This window comes from Dermochelys coriacea, chromosome 2, assembly GCF_009764565.3.
Source record: "Dermochelys coriacea isolate rDerCor1 chromosome 2, rDerCor1.pri.v4, whole genome shotgun sequence".
In the NCBI taxonomy this organism is placed as follows: Eukaryota; Metazoa; Chordata; order Testudines; family Dermochelyidae; genus Dermochelys; species Dermochelys coriacea.
This window is the reverse complement of record NC_050069.1, coordinates 15470446-15487438: the sequence shown is the minus strand read 5'-3', so window position 1 is coordinate 15487438 and position 16993 is coordinate 15470446. Positions and strand designations below refer to the sequence as shown.

Sequence of the window (16993 nt, the reverse complement as noted above, 5' to 3'; positions counted from 1 at the left end):
ATTTGGATAGTGGTTCCTCAGAGTGCGAGTAGAAATACCATGTATGTTAGGCAAAAGGCTCTTAGCTCTAGCATATTTATGTGGAGATTTAGTTCTTGGGGAGGCCTTGTGTCTGAATTTGGTCTAGAGGAGATCCCCTTACAAGAGCTTGTCTACACAATGACCTAATCCTCACCACCTGGGGTGTGAATTCTAGTACACACCAGCATGTCCTGCACTAACTGTAACTATCTGTGTGGACCCTGCTGGCACACATTAGAAGAGTCCTACGGTGCATTGACACAGTACTGCACTACATAAATGCACACTAAGGAATTTTTAGTGAGCGCCAGCAGGACCCATGTGGGCATTTAGTGAGTGCACTCCGGTGCACTTTAGCACACTGCGTAGACAAGCATTAAGAGTGGCTACATCCATCACCAATGTCTTGGTTGGTAGGAATGGTGACAATGATCCTCTGCTGTACACCTGTAGGAGGGTCCTTCCACCAATCTAACGAGGTGACGACTTTTGTGGGACTATGAATATCATGATTATATGGGGTCTTCCAGGTAGCTACACTGATCTCAACCAGTCTGCGTGGCATGTAGGTGGAGTCTGGCAAACTGCGACATGTAGAAGCAGTAAACCATGTTTTCCATGAGTCTGAGACATGCTCTAACTATTGATGTTGGGTAAGCCTGGAGTTGATTGATGACGTTCCAAAGAGTGAGGAATCTGTCTTGTGACAAGTAGGCTTTTTGGTACTGCGGAGTCCAATATTGCCCCTATGAAATCTTTTCAGTGAGGGTCAGACTATATTTCTCCTTGTTCACTCCGAAACCCAAAGCAGCGAAGAACACGAAGGATACCTTTGATGAATTGCTCATTTGTTGAGGAGACTGTCCTTGAATTAACCAGTCGTTGGAGTATACGTAGACATGCACTTCCTTCCTCCCTAAGGGAGCCACCATGAATGCTAGGCACTTGATGACTACTCTGGGACCAGTGGAGAGACCAAAAGAAATCATGCTGTATTGGTAATGTGACTAGCAACCAGCCAATTTAAAGTATTTCTTATGGGCCGGGTGAATTACTATATGGAAACAGGTGTCCTGTAAATTGAGTGTGAACTAATATTGAGGATCTAGGGTAGGAACTATAGAAGCGAAGATCACCATCCTGAACTTGAAGCAATGTATGAATTGGTTGAGTCATTGGAGGTCCAGGATGGGATGCCAGCCCCTTTTCTTCTTCGGAATTAGGAAATAATCTGAATAACCCTCCTCACCTTGTAATTCTACAGGGACTTCCACTACTCTGAATTGCATAAAGGCTTCCTCCTCCTTTAGCAGTATCTTATCAAGGGTGTCCCTGAAGAGAATGAGAGAGGGAAGTGTCAGAGAGGGAGGGACTGGAACTGGACAGAGTACCTCTTAACCACAATTTCCATGACCTACTTTTTTGAGATAATCTGGTTTCAGGCCTCCTGAAAATAAAAGACAGTTCTAAGTGGGGGAAAAAGTAGATCCTGCTATTCTATGCAGACTCTTAACCATCCTGTCAAATTTTCTGGCATGACGTCAGTGCAGAGTGTGTGGCAGAAGGGTCTTCTTCTCTGCAACCTCTCTTTTCCTCAGGGGCGCTAGAGATCTTAGTTATCCATAATATTAGGGGAGGATTGCCTCTGATAGGTGAGGCTTGTAGTGTTCCCTCCTTAGGGTTTGGGTATACTTTTCTAGCGATTGCAAAGTGATCCTTAAGTCCTTCAAAGTGTGCAGGGCTTTGACAGTGTGTGTATGAAATACGTCACAGCCTTTGAAGAGAAGGTCCCCCCATGGTCATTTGAATCTCCTTCCATATTCCCAAAGACTGGAACCATGAAGCCCTGCACATTGTAACAGGAGCTGCTATACAACACGCTGCTGTGTTAGACACTGAGGGAAGCCTGCAGAGAAGAGTGATCTGCTAGTTGTCCCTCCATTATCAAGAAGTTTAACTCCTCTCTGTGCCCCTGAGCTGCAACATCTGGCTCCAAATCAAGAAGTCTTATTTAACCTGGAACACATGGTAATTCAACAGACACATCTAAAAGGTGGCTCAGGAATAAGCCTTTTGCCAAAGTAGTCCAGTTTCTTTGGATCTTTACCCCAGTGTCATTTTGGGTGCTCTCTGAAGTTTAGACTTCTCATGAACTAGGGACCCAGTTGTTGGATGGTTATAAAAGTACTCAAGCCCCTTTGAGGGGAGATGATAGCTGGGCTGACCAGAGCTCTTTGGCCGGCTCAAATACATCCTCGTTCATTGGCACTGCACACCTGCCAGGGATCAAGGAGTGCAGGACGACCAACTGGTTCTGAGACTCCTCCTGTACTTGAATCTCCATTGTGTCAATTGTTTGTTTCAGTGAACTCTTGAAAGATGTGATAATTGTTTGGCTAGGTTGGGACCACTGGAGCAATGGCTTCATCCAGGAAAGATGAAGATATGTCCAGTCTCTTCTAATGGCAATCTGGTTCTTGCATGTCATCCTGTTCAATGTCCCAGTGGACCATTTTCTCTTCCTGAGGTGGTCTGTGAGGGAAAGACCACCTGATTTTGGAAGCAGAAGCAGAGATGATATTTTCTCCTGTACTGAATCCCCCAGGGTGCCCTACATAGGGAATGGTTATGATGAAGAAGCATACTCTTCCTGAGACTCTCAATGTCAATTTCTTGTAGGCATGTCTTCTGGAGGGAATGTGTCACATTTATGGCCACCACCACTTCCTGATAAGATCTGCCCCATTCAACCAATCGTCCAGATATGGTAAAACATTTATATCCCGATGACGTAGGTGGATGGCAACTACTGCCAGAACATTTGAGAAAATCCTGGAGGCAGAAGATAGGGTGAAAAGAAGCACCTGGTATTTGTAGATATCATTGTTGATTAGAAAATAAAAGAAACCTTGTGTGAAGGGTGAACAGCCACATAAAAATATGCATCTTGTAGGTTGAGAATCGCAAAGCAATCTCCTGAATCTAACAAGGGAATTACTGCTGAAAGGGTCACCAACCTGAATTTGTGCTGTTCCACATATCTGTTTAGATATCGGGATCTAAAATTGGCCTCCAACCTCCAATCCACTTGGAATCAGGAAGTACTTTGAATAGAATACCCTTCCCCTGTGCTGCACAAGAACTGGTTCTATTGCCCCTACACACAGAAGTGAGGCAACCTCATGTCAGCAATTAATCATGAGATAGTTCCCTGAACAGGGAAGGGGAGGGAGAATGGATAGGAGGGAACAGAACTGAAATGGATGCTGCAGCCAAATGTTATGGCTTTCAAACCCCATTTGCCCCATGTTATATTCTCCCATGCAGCTTGAAAATGGGAGAGGTGACATCCGAAAGGAGGGGATGGGGTTTGATATTGCAGCTGTAAATCCTAGTCAATCGTGGGGTTGAGACTCTCGACCAAGCCATCAAAACTGTCACTTAGAGGTTGTGGATGGCTGAGAAGATGTAGCTGTAGCTGAGGGAGGTTTCTTTTTAGAGTATTTTGGTCTCTTGGCTCAGGGTTCAGCTGTTCCACAATAAGTTGAATACTGGGTTGGGCATGCTCTTTGTGCTGTCTGAGACCAGCTAAATCTCCTTTTATTTACAGCAGTATAAATTTCCAAGGATCTTAACATAGCTCAAGTACTTTAGAATGTGGAGAGATGTACCTGTCAAATCTGCAAAGAGAGTGCGACTGTCAAAGGCAAAGTCCTCAGTGGTGCTCTGATTCTCACTTGGGAAGCCCAACAGCTGGAGCTAAGATGCTCTTCTCATAAACACCGATTGAGCATTGAACATGCTGCAGTGTCAGCAGCATCCAAGGATGCCTGGAGTGATGTTCTTGCCAGGAGCTGACCCTCTTGAATAATGGCCTGAAATTGGTTCCTTTTGCAGATGATCAATAAAGAAATAGAATTTGTTGCCATTCAAACAGTCAAATGTGGCCATGAGTGCCTGATGGTTCGCTGTTCTAAAGTGAAGTGTGGCTGAAGAGTAAGATTTGCAGCCAAAAATATTAAGCCTCCTATGATCCTTGCTGCACAGGGTGGACTTTGAGGTATGTTGTCTGCTTTGTTCATTAACACCCTCCACTACAGGGAATTTGGATTCAGGTGAGAAAATTAAAACTCTGATTCCCTGGCAGGGACAGGATACTTTTTATCTGCCCTTTTGTAGGTAGATGGTGTGGTAGCTGGGGTTTGTCAAATATATTTAGTGGGTTCCATAAGAGTTTCACTATAAAATATTCAGGAGTTTATGGTTGGATACCTGAACCTCTTCTAAAGGAATCTGAAGCATTTCAGCAATTAACTTCAGGCAGTTCTAAGAACTGATTAAGCAATCTGCCACAGAAGGAAGTGGAGGCATCACAGCTTCATCAGGCAATGAGGAGGAAATATTTTTAAAAGGCATCATCTCCTTGTCTGCCCTTGATTTTTGCACCACTAAGGTCTCCTCCTCTAGCATAGCTTGTGGCAGAGGTGGTTGTGGGGAATGAGCCCTTCTTTGCTCCCTCCACTGGTGTGAAGAATTGCTGCAAATTTTTGACAACAGAATGCCCAAGGGTCCCAACAAGGATATCGATGGAGGCATCCATCTGTGTTCTTGCCATATGGGTGTCGTTTGAGGTCTATCCTCCTCCAATTAATCAGTGTAAGAGTTGTGTGTTTTAGAGTAGACAGGGAAACCATCTGAGAGTCTGAGGAGTCCTTCTAAACATACTTCAAGGGGGCCGGGGGGAATAACTGTTCAACTTGTACGGTAGACAACAGTGAGTATGGTACTTTAACTAATGCGGGGTGGTAACTAAGTAAGTCTTGGTGTGGATAAACCCCCGGTACCAGTTAACAGACGAGACTTCAGTTCCAAAGATACTAGAAGGTCCTTGAAGTATCCAAATTCTTGAGGTACCAATGGCATCAAAGAATGGGTCGAGCAAGAACCTGTAGACGATGGCTTTAGTACCAAGGTACCTTGCACCCAGTGCTTGGCATTGGAAAGAGTCGACTCCGATTAGATCAGTAACATAGGCAATTGAACAGCCTTCGGTATCATAGACTTCCATATCATCAGCACCGACTGTTTGAGGACAAGCATAGAATACTCCTGGAAGTGGCTCTGCAGCTCTGGGTATGGGTACCTGAGCTCGGTACCAAGTCTGTCTGATGACTGACTTCTTGAATCTGTCTTCACTGTCCTTGCAGTACAAAAAGCACTCAGAGCCTGCACTGAATTCCCTTTGGGATGGAGATCTCCATAGCCTTCTTGTGCATCGGAGACCCAGACTCTCTCAGAGGTTTAGTCTTTATCTCTTTCTGAATCCAGGCAGTAGATGTCGATGCTACCTTTGCTGAGGTCTCAGTGCTGTAGATGTAACCAGTACTGCCTACGTCTCAAGTAGCCGTCAATGACCGAGATCTTGAGGTGGACAGGGCACTAGCCCTACTGGGAGGTCTATGTGTGCGTGGGGGGGGGAGCTCTGGCCCTGAAGCTGGTCTTAAGGCTTGCTTCATCATCAGGACTTAAAACTTGATCCCCCTATTTTTTCGGGATCTACCTTTGAAAGAAGTGCAGATCCTACACTCACTGGGAACACAAGTATCTCCGAAGAGTGGAGGCACTGAAAATGTCCATCACTTATCAGGATAGTCTCGCAGCAGGAAAGACACCTTTTAAATCCCAAGAGCCCAGCATCTCCAAGCAAAATAACAAAAAATTACCCCTTAATAGGGAAAGATTTTAAATCAATCTTTGTATATCTATAATTTTTTAAAGGAAAAATATAAAAGGGAACAACTGTTCCAACAACTATAAACACTATCAAAGAACTAACTACATACTAACTGCTAAATACAATACTAAAGAGAACAGGCACACAGCAGACTCCATCTCAGGCCAAAGGACGTTGACAAGGGACTGGGGGCTGTTTGTCTATGGCCCTTTATATCTTTGGTACAGGGCATGAGGGTGTGAGCATGCATGTGTGGACCAAATGGGCATGGCCACCAAAAATCTCTGATCAAAGATGTAGAGTACAGGCACACCTGAACTGGAGTACCCACAGGGACAGTATTTGAAGAACCACCAATTATTAGCTTGTTAATCCTGCTAGACGTTACAGTAGTTAACCTTAGCACTGTATTACTCCTGGGGGAATGCTGCACTGCTGCACATGCAGAATTTGAGCAGAAATTAATGTTGTGCACGCAGAATTTCCTCCCCCCCCCCCACAGAAATGGGCTGCAGAGCTGCTGGCCACCAGCAGGGGCTGCTGGACCCAGCAGAGCCCAGCTCGCAAACAGAAGACATTGCCGGGGGAGGGAGAGGGAGCTGGAGGGTTCCTGGGAACTGCAGTTCTCAGCATACCCTGAAGGAAGGTGGCGGCATGCTGGAAACTCCATACGAGCTCAGGACCCAGCATCAGGTTGTTTCTCCTTCTGGGTCCTGAGCTGGGGGGGGAGGGGAGAAGAAGGGGGTGCAGGTGTTTGGGTTGGGGGGGTCTGCGGTTGGGTTCTGGAGGGGGAGGGGTGCAGGTGTCTGGGCTGGGGGCACCCCACATCCGGACTCTGGTGGGGAGGAGGGCAGAGAAACAGGAAATGGGTTGTTATAGGGGTTTCTTTAACTCTCTACTCCTGGGGGAAATTTTGTGTGTCTCTGCATTGTTACAGACATACTTGCTGACAGGTATTTTGAAATAAATTAGCAAAATAACTGAAACTGGCATGATTATATAGTGTTATTTTGACAAATAATATATGCAGAATTTTAAAGTATTGTGCGCAGAATTTTTAATTTTTTAGTGCAGAATTCCCGCAGTAGTAACTGTATGCAATCAAGCCAGAGATAATGGACAGAAGAAAACTTTCCACCATGTAAGGAAGTCCATAATATACTTTTTACACACATTCTATTTCATACTTTGTATTTTCTCTTTAGAGAATTTGGAAATTTTGGGGCAAAGATGTAGCAATTTTGTATTTACCTCCCACTTTGCTTCCCCGTCATGTTCCACTAATTTCAGGCCATGCTTGTTCTTAAGATGTCTGTTGAACTCCCATTTTGTACCATACACAAAACTGCAAACTGGACATTTAATGCCACCTGGGGAAAAAAACAAAACAAAAGAAGATATTTTTGGTATAATTTCCCTTAAACTTCAATGATCCCAGAGAGTACCCTCTTACTACCCTTACATTTTTGGGATACAAGAAAGCTATTCAAGTCTATTCAAGTTTGTGCCTTTTTCTGTCAACCTAAGCAGCAATAACTCATAAGATTTTGCTTTCTCCGTGTATTAAACACTTATTATTTTAAATATAATCAGACTAGCTGAACCACTACAATGTGTATGATACAATTTTGAGTGGATCTTCTCCTCACCCAGTTTGTGTTTCTTTGAGGGGAATGTGAGCCCCAGGGTAGAATGTAAACAAACTATTGACTGGCAAGGACCTGTGTTTTTTGTTTGCTGCACAACTGGAAACCCTCTGAAGGGCGGTGAGCACACATGTGTGAGAGATGAACCTCTCCACCAAAGAGGACTACACTGATCCTGACCTTCGCATCCCACTGCTGGGCCCAAAAAAAAAAAAAAAAACCTACTAGGGACTTAAAAGAAAAATGCAGAATCCATTGGTTCCACTTATACAATTATACTTTGTAGACTGTACTGGCTAGCAATTTGTTTCTAGATGGAATTTGTGCCATGATTTTAAATCTAAAAAGCAGAGATAGGCATGAGCCAAAAGTTTACATCTAGATTCACACCCAAAATTCTTCCAAGTTTGGGGGTATCCATATTCTGAGTTTTGATTTAGGCCCATCTGTAATATAAAGCCTTGTATGTGAATCACAATATTTAGGGAGGGGGAAAGGCTACTCAATCTTCTATCTCTTCAAAGGATGATCAGTTAGAGACTTTTTTTTTTATGAACTCATCAACAAGGTATCTGAGAACCTCCACATTATGTATAATCCCAGCAGATAAAAGCAATTTGGATGCTCAACCCAATGTCTTGCAGGACTGGAGCCATGGCAGCCTTTGTCTCTGAATTTTGTTTCCCCTTTTTCTTGATACAGCCCCAGTTTCTTGGCCCTCAAAGTATGAAGCAAGGCCTTAGTAGGGTGACGTGCTTTTATGAGTGGTGGCGTTCTCTGTCAAGTAGATGTTTGACCATTTTTTAAAATACTGTCATGCTCTTAATATTGTAAATGTTTCCAAAGTTGGGTCCATGTTTTGTTTAAAAAAACAAAACAACAACAACCTCCTTTAATGCTGTTGTTCAGCATTATCAGACTTAGCAGTACATCCAGAACATCCATTATTCACTTTTCTGGGACTTCTGCAATACCAAAGTAAAACAAGGATAACATACAATGGAAACTGCACCTTACCCTAAATAGCTTTGCTTTTGTGAGTTTGAACTATAGATTTATTTTAACATTTTTAAAGTGTAAATACAGGTATCTTTTCATTATGGTCTTTAAACAGATATGGTACGTTGTTTACAGTCTGTCTTCACAGCAGCATAATTAAAAAAAACTAGTACAGTATGACAAAATCAAACTTCCGATTTCTACATTAGATTTCATCAATTTTTTGCCTTTTTTCTTATGAAAGTAATTTGGTCAAATATCAGAACTTAGATGCATGCAGTTATGCAAATTAGTATTTGTTTTCACTGGATTTTTTTTCCATCACTAAACCAAAATACAAAAATAGATTGAACACAACGGTATGTTGTATCAGATGACTAGACCACACTAAATTAAATAAATATAAATATTAGGGGAGTTCCCTGTGCCTTCTTAAGTACTATACCACCAGATGGCCCTTTAGACATCATCATCCATTCCCCTGGCAAATGATGGCTCCGGCTAGTGCTATCTAATTAAATGCTTGATGCGTACTCTGGTAGGCTGATTACAAGTCAAGTTCTCATTGCACACAATATTGCATGAATAAAGTGATTAGCTAGAACATTCATTTGTACAGCAATGGAAAGCCAGCATATGGTATTCAGTAGATGGAATGAAATTAAACTTTATATTCTGATAAAACAGAATAAAATTTAGTTTAACTGCCAGCCTCTTTCACTGACACTTATTAATCCTCAAGGATGCCACTCCCTCCCTCTCCCTAGACAATCTAATCTTTACCAAACCTCCCGATTACAGCAGAGGCTCACTGCTATGTCTTTATAACTAAAGTGAAATTGCTTCTCTATTAATGGGCATAATATGCAATAGAGTACAAAAGCAAACTACCTTTAGTTCAGGTTAGGACAAAGATACTCTCCATTGCAAAAAAGGGAAATCAAATATTCATTCCATATCACACTTTAATAAAAAATCATCTAGGAGAAAGGCCTTTCTATATTACTTCTAAATTAAAATTACTAGACCACCACACCACGTTAATTAAAGCTGCAACCTTTGTCATTCTAATTAAGGAACAACAAATGGAAATACACAAATTGCTAATGTACAACTGTGTCAGTTAATTGGCATCAAAGCTCAGGAAAATTAAATTCTACTCAATTCATTAAATACTTGGGACAGATATAGAAAAGGTCAGTGAATGACGTACCTTTTGACGTATCCACTTTTGACACCAATATTTGTGTCTATAAAATAATGTAATGTAATATATACTTCCAAAGCACCTTCCATCACAGGATCTCTGTGCACTTTTAAAACAATTAATTTACTAACACAACATCCCCATGAGATAGGTATTATTATTTGTATTGCAGTAGCACCAACAGGATCAAGCTGTGATTGCAAGATGCTCTACAAACACAGAAATAGAAAGTTCCTGTCCTATAAAGTCTATAAGCCACATGAACAAGACAGATTATGGATATGAGGGAAACAGGGTGAAGAGAGGGGAAGCGGGTCATCTGTAGTTTAGACAAAGAAGGGATAAGTGATTTGTCCTGGGTCACAAAGAAAGTCTGAGGCAGAATTGGGGACAGACTCAATCTCCTGATCTTGGGAGTCAGGAAGCATGATCTCCATATCATGCTTTCCTGTTTGATTACCTAACCAGGCAAGTGACCAAGGTTCCGAAAGCAATTAAAAAACAAAAAACAAAAACAAAAAAAAAACATTAAAAACTGTGTACAGTAAAAACAATGAGGAGTCCTTGTGGCACCTTAGAGACTAACAAATTTATTTGGACATAAGCTTTCGTTACATCTGATGAAGTGGGTTCTAGCCTATGAAAGCTTATGCCCAAATAAATTTGTTAGTCTCTAAGGTCCCACAAGGACTCCCTGTTGTTTTTCCTGATACAGACTAACACGGCTACCACTCTGAAGTGTGTACAGTGTATCACAAGATATTTTTGAGCCTTATGCCGGCTGGATATACTGTTAGAATATTAATTTTCCACTGTTAAACATTTTTTAAAAATCAATTTTGTTGTAAGTTACATAATTCTATAAAGCTGAGGTGTATGAAAGTATCTGCTTTTCTGCCATTCGCTGCTGCTATGAATTTCTAATAGCAGTCTAAAAATAAAATACTGCTGTGTGTCACTTGGCTGTGTAATTGCTTGGATGATTAGCATAGCACCTCTTGTATTGTATGTACACTTTCAGAAGGCTTTGGGAAGAGTTTAATAGTCTACATGAAAATAACATTTTCAATTAAGGTATTTATACAAGTTAAATGATGGATTCTCAACTTTTAATTCTGAATGTCTTTCCTTGTGTCACAATTTCAGTGTTATTTAAAAGTGGTTTAGCATTTCTGATGGACAAGGATTCTTTGTAAAAAGAATAATTTGGAAATGCTGTTTAGAAATAAAGACACACTTGGGAGAATTATATTTTATTCATTATCTAATATTTTTGCATTATTCTGGTATCTATTCTGTAACAAAGGGAAATTCTAAAGTTTCCAAAAAGCACTTATTTAAAAAAAAAAAAAAAAGTTTTGTATGTTCCATTCAAAATGGAAAAAAACAAACATCAGAAATGATCAAAAATAAAATAAGAAATGTGACTCTACCAAACAGCTCAGTACTTTCAACACAATGCAACAAAATATTTCATAGAGTTTCCCTTTTTTTCCCCTTCAGGAACCAGAACTGTACGAGCTTTGTGCTTCCTGAATGTCTAAATACACTTCATACTCAACGAGCTATCTGATTGCACAATTAGATTGTTCGCTTTGGACTATCTGCCAAGTGTACAATAGCAAAACCTCTCTTGGGAAACAGTAGACTTGTACCTATCTGCTTTAGCACCATCTAGGTATAGCTACTTTGCAAAGAAAGAATTATGGTTTCTAAGTAAATAATTAACAACATGGTGGCTATCAAATGTAAATAATCAGATAACAGCAACTAGAAGCACTGACCACTGTTTATAAAAAGGATGTAAGAAGTCAACTGAATGAAAGCTTTTAGATTTAGAAAAATCTGCAATGAACAGAATTATTTTATGCTATGAATATATATGTATAAACACACTTCTCTCTTCCCTTGATTGTTGCTTTGGTTCTGAGGGTTAATCTTGAATGTCAAGCATTTCCTACATTCACCAATTTCCAGTTCATTTGATATCCCACAGCAGCATACATAATGCAAATCAACTGCAGCTGCAGGCAAGAAGCTAGGGTAATCAGTTTTCACCAATATTAGTTGGCCATCTAAGATAATTAATTTCTACTCTCGAAACCAAGACAGTTGTCTGAGAGTGGAACATACTTTCAGTTCAAGAGTACAGAGTCCATTTCCAAATGAAAACCAAGCATATTTTTACCCCACCTGCATAGGCAAGAGGGAGAAGTAACTAACCCCAACAGTTTCAAAGTAGCATACTGGGCTTTAGCAATGAAATGGCCATTAAAGGGAAAGATATTCAATGGCATAAAGGGCAGTGAGGCACTCAACTCCGATTAAGAGTTGTGGCAGAGCTCCAACCTTGTCCCCATGGGTCCCGCACTTCCAGGCAGTTTATGCTAGCTTCAGAGGCTCACTTTAACCCTCCACGTAGCCCTTCTATCTTGAGGGCCATGGAAACAGTCTTCTGAGCCTTTTTCATCATAAGCCAGCAATGGAGGTTGGTGAGAGAATTCCCACGGTCTCTGTTGCTCCTACGCCTCATGTCAAAACAGTTTAGCCTCCAGTCCTGACAGGGGCCTGTTTTCCCCCTCCCAGGTGGTGTTTCTGTAGTGGTGAGTTGGGAGGAACCCGGGCCCGCCCTCTATTCTGGGCCCTGGCCCAGGGGCCCTAATTGTAGCAGCTATTGGCAGCCAACCTTTTACTGCCAGAATTGCTACATTTCCCTGAGCCACTTTCCCACAGCTCTCCTGATTCTCCCTTCTTCACCCTTACCTTCAGGCTTCCTTACCAATGACTTGAGAGTGTCTTCATTAACCAGCCCTTCAGCTGCACTTCCTCTCATCTGGCTCCTCTCTGCCTGACTGGAGAGAGCCCTTTTATATTATCAGAGGGGTCTTAATTAGAGTCAGGTGGTCACATTAGATTAATGGCCTCACTCTTTGCAGGTTAATTGGAGTCAGGTGTTCTCATTAGCCTGGAGCAGCCCCTGCTCTGGTCAGTGAGGGAACAGAAAACTGTTAATCCAATGGCCAGTATATCTGCCTTCTGCTACTCTGCTGTACCCAACTGGCCTGGGTCTATCACAAAGTGAATGGGCCATAGGAACCTAACTTCAATTTGTGTCTTTTAATATCTCCCCCTAAATCAATGGGAGCTGAATGGTTAAAAACCCCATTCAATGCTTTGAAAAATTATCCTTAAGTGTGAGGCCAAAGCAGTTTCCATTTACAACAGATCTGCACTCGTTTACCTATCTTGACTTATTTATTGGGGGATTAACTTGGTGCCATTCAGTCTCATTTCTCATTTCAGGATTAGCTCAATCTTTCAAAACTATCATGGAAATTTATCAGCTGATCACTCATTTGAAAAGAGATTGAAAAGATTGGGATTGTTTACCTTAGACAGGAGATGAGTAAGAGGAGACCTGATAAAAGTATATAAAATAATGAATGCTGCAGAGAAGACAGATTGAGAACTTCTGTTCACCCTGTCGCATAACCTAAGAATAGGGGACAGTGAATGAAATCGTAATGTTGCCATTTCAGAACCTAGAAAAGGAAATACTTTTTTCACACAGGTAATTAAACTGTTCAATTCACTCCTCAATGTTCACCTTCAAATCAACTTTGCTTCAACAGTGAAAATAGACAGACAGATGTGCTGCTTTTAACTGGAAATTTACCTTGTTGGATAAGGGCTTCTGCAGCAAGTTCACCAGTACCTACATTAACATACTCTTCATTGGGATGCTTCCTGTTGTAATGCCTCTTCAGGGAGCCAGATATATTGCAGGAATAATGGCAGTGTGCACAACGGAAAGGCTAGCAAAAAAAAAAGTTACAACTTGTCATGCACATCTGCTTTCTGTAGAGATGGGTCCAAGCTACAGTATTCAGACTCAAACTTCCCCAAAATTCAAGAGGGTTCACATTGGTTAGGGCATATATCTATCTCATTTATTCCAGGAGCTTTCAAACCAACACACAAGTATGTTTTAGCTAACTTACAGAAAATGTGTTGCTTTTTTAATCATTTACTCTAAACTATGTATCCTCACAACACTGTTTCACAAGTACAAACAGCTACACTGTGTTTATAAGTAATTATTTTCCACAATTGGTAATTATGGGTCTCATCAAGCAAACTCACGCTATCAAACATACTGCTTGCCACCTTGAGTAGGATCAGGGTCTCTCACCTCTGTAGGCAATATATAATCTGGATTTGAAAGGGGAAAGGAGGAGGACAGAAGTAACTGAGTCCAGGTCAGTAAATAAAAATTATTTTTATGTATAAATAAGTTTTTTGGGTTTTGTTTTAGTAACGGCTATAAAATTACAAGTGCAGGGTAAAACAGGTTGAAAGCATTAAGAAAGTCACAATATAGGCATTTTTAGTATTATTAAACTATATAGCAGTGAAATGAATGCTCTGAAAATTTAATGGCATATTTCTTGAGTGTAAATTTAATGTATTCTGTCTTGTAACGCTTTACACCTCATGTCTGTTCATGTCTGGATAGTGGGCGATGTATGAGCTGCTATGGCAATTCTAATTCACAGGGAGATTCCTGCAGATTAGCTGAATCCCCAATTAACCAGATGAGACAGGTTAAGAGCTTCCAGAGTAGTGCAAAACAGTTGGAATATTGAATACTTTTTAAAGTGGGGGTGCTGAAAGTCACTGAACAAAACTGTAAGCCTTGTATATGATGGAAACCACATCAAGCCAGGGGGTGCTGCTTCACTCCCTGCACACATAGTACCAGCACCCCGAGTGCAAAACAGCCTTATGCCAAGGTTGACATGAAATTTTTGCAGGTATAGAAATGGTTATTAGGGGATCAATTCTTTCCAATATTTCTATACTGGAAAAAGCCCTAGCGTAGACACAGTTATATCAGCACAAAAGTTCTTTTGCTAATATAGACTATTTTGCTTGCTCAACTGGCATAAAAAGTACTGGCAAGAAAGTGCTTTTTTGACAGCATAAACTGTATCTGTACTAGGAAGGTGTTGCTGGTAAACTATGCTAGCAATACTTTTAAATGTACATTAGGCCTCAGGATCTGGCCCTCCATGTCTTGTTTTCCCATCTGTAAAATGGGGATATTACTATCACACAGTAGTTTTGTGAGGCTAAACTAATTAAATGTTTGTGAAGTGCTTTGAGGTCTAATGACAGATGAGTATAGAAGTATTGTATTCCCATAGTGCTTTATGCAAGGGAAAGAGCATTACACACAGTGTTCTAGCAAATTCACTGGATAAATACATTTTTTCTACCTGCAATATCCCTGTACTTCTAATCGGATGCAGTATTCTTCTCTTCTCATCCTTAACTATAGTATAGAGCTGCTGTGCTTTTACCTACACCAGAGGTATGTTGTGAGGCTTAATTCTTGCAATGCGTTTTCAGAGCCTATAGCAGGGACTGTTTGGTCAGCAGGTCTACTGGTAGGGCCTCCTACTCCAGGATCTATTTTAAGTTAATGTGTCCTGAATGGGATTCAGTTGGGTCACCCTCCTTGTCAGTAACCCCCTAGTCAGTAACCCCCAAGTTCTGCCCAAGGGATAAGCATAGAGGAATCTGGGGTGGATAGGGGGACTTGGGCTCTCGCTATCCACTAGGACTTGGCCCACGGCCTTGGAAGTGTGATAGTGTGGCAAGGCTTATGTTCAACTCACCTCCTGCTCACATTCCCTTGGGACATTTCCTACCACACTGGATGCCGCAGTCTGGTGCATGGCTACAGTTTTGTTATAGTAATTTTCTCAAACCCCAGAGTCTCAGAATGGATGCAGGTGACACTCTGGTGCCCCTGCCCAAGGTACTCCCTACCTCTGGTGTGATATCAAAAAGTAGGGGGAAAGATCACAGCTGGACCTCCTTGATAAGAGCTTCTTCTTCTACTGTTGCAAAGCAGTGTCCTCCAGGAAATGGCTTCTCTCCACCTCACTGCCTGGATTTCTGGAGCTCTCTTTATACAGCTCCTTTCCCCAGGAGTATGCTCAGCAGTGACTTTGGGGTGGAAATTTCCTGGCCCAGTACTGCTCCAGGCTTCCCACTATCTTGGCCATAGTGAGGGTTTGTAAACCCCATTAAAGAGCCACAAAAGAAATACTCTACAGAAGTAGTATTTATCCCAACTTTCAATTACAGTACCCTAAAGTTAAGCAGCTAAAATTTTTATTTGGCATCCAAATCTCTAGTTATGTGCCAAATATTAAACACATAATTTTGAAAATTAGACCCATTATTTTGTATATGTGCACCATGGTGCTTGATATTAAATATTAACCTTACATGTTCACAAAGACAATATATGTATAGGGTAGAAGGATGCCAGTAACAAACTACCATTACACCTATACATTTACAAAACAGGTGGAGAAATGTCAGTAAACCTTGTAAGAAAACAGAAATACTAAACTGTAATGTACACCTCATTTTTTAAAAAAAAAAATGTAAACAAAGGCAAACAATTTCTGAAGGCATCCTCTGTTTCTATGAAGATGCAGAGTAAAAAAAATATATGGAGAATCCAGCTGATTTAGCACACTGCCTGAACTTTCTGCCAACATTTAAAAAATTTAAATAGTGCTTAAAACACAAATATATTTATGCTCAAGACGGTCTTCTAATGGGCATCATCATTACCAGCTCCACCATGAATATTTCATGTTATTTTGAAAGCAAGACAAATTAAAGTCATTCTCCAACTGTAACACAGGATACAAGCTTCAAAAAGTTAATTTGTCATTACATACTAATCAGCAGTGGATCAAAGCTATTTGATCTGTAACTTAATGGCACACAAAGAGCAGATCTTTCACCTGTATTTCTTCAGGTAATTAAAAAGAGCTCTCTTAACAGTCTGCTCTCTGCAGTTAATGATTTCAATTGTGTGTTTGCTGTGCTAATTATGCTAATTAGCCTGTCAAAAGTATTCAGAGTAAACAACCGCCTCTTTAAATTTGGGTCCATTATTCCACATTTGTCTAAGGGTAACCAATAGTATGGATAGAATGTAATGTCATCTTCTGAAACTTGATAAGCAATTAATTATAATAAGTTACAGTATTCAACTCAGTAGGGAATATGAAAGCTAGGTTTCTGAAGGGGTAGGAGTGCAAGGAAGACAGACACACACAGAAGCCCTATCTACAGTAGAGAATTTTTCTAAAAACTTCCTCCTGTTGTCAATATCTGTTCACAGCTTCACCAGTGTTAGCAACATTAGGAGCCCAAATATAGAAAGAAGGGCTGCTGGTTGCTGCAGGAGTTTCTGAACACAGGGTCGATCTATGTGCTCTAGGCGAGGTTTCATAAAGTTGTTGCAACACCAGAAGCTCTACTATGCTATGGCTCTCAACACTCCAAGCTCTGTTA

At 41.0% G+C, this 16993-nt stretch overlaps 1 protein-coding gene across 3 annotated transcripts in view; it reads right to left on the bottom strand.

Moving 5' to 3' along the window:
- Positions 1 to 16993, bottom strand: part of ZFAT (zinc finger and AT-hook domain containing) — a 152795-nt gene that overhangs the window by 23765 nt on the left and 112037 nt on the right. For all 3 annotated transcript variants that reach the window (XM_043507309.1, XM_038389444.2, XM_038389445.2), the window contains exons 12-13: positions 13284 to 13422; positions 7007 to 7125 (exon numbers count right to left, since the gene is read on the bottom strand). In XM_043507309.1, coding sequence (XP_043363244.1) covers positions 7007 to 7125; positions 13284 to 13422 — 258 coding nt within the window. The remainder of the gene's footprint in view (positions 1 to 7006; positions 7126 to 13283; positions 13423 to 16993) is intronic.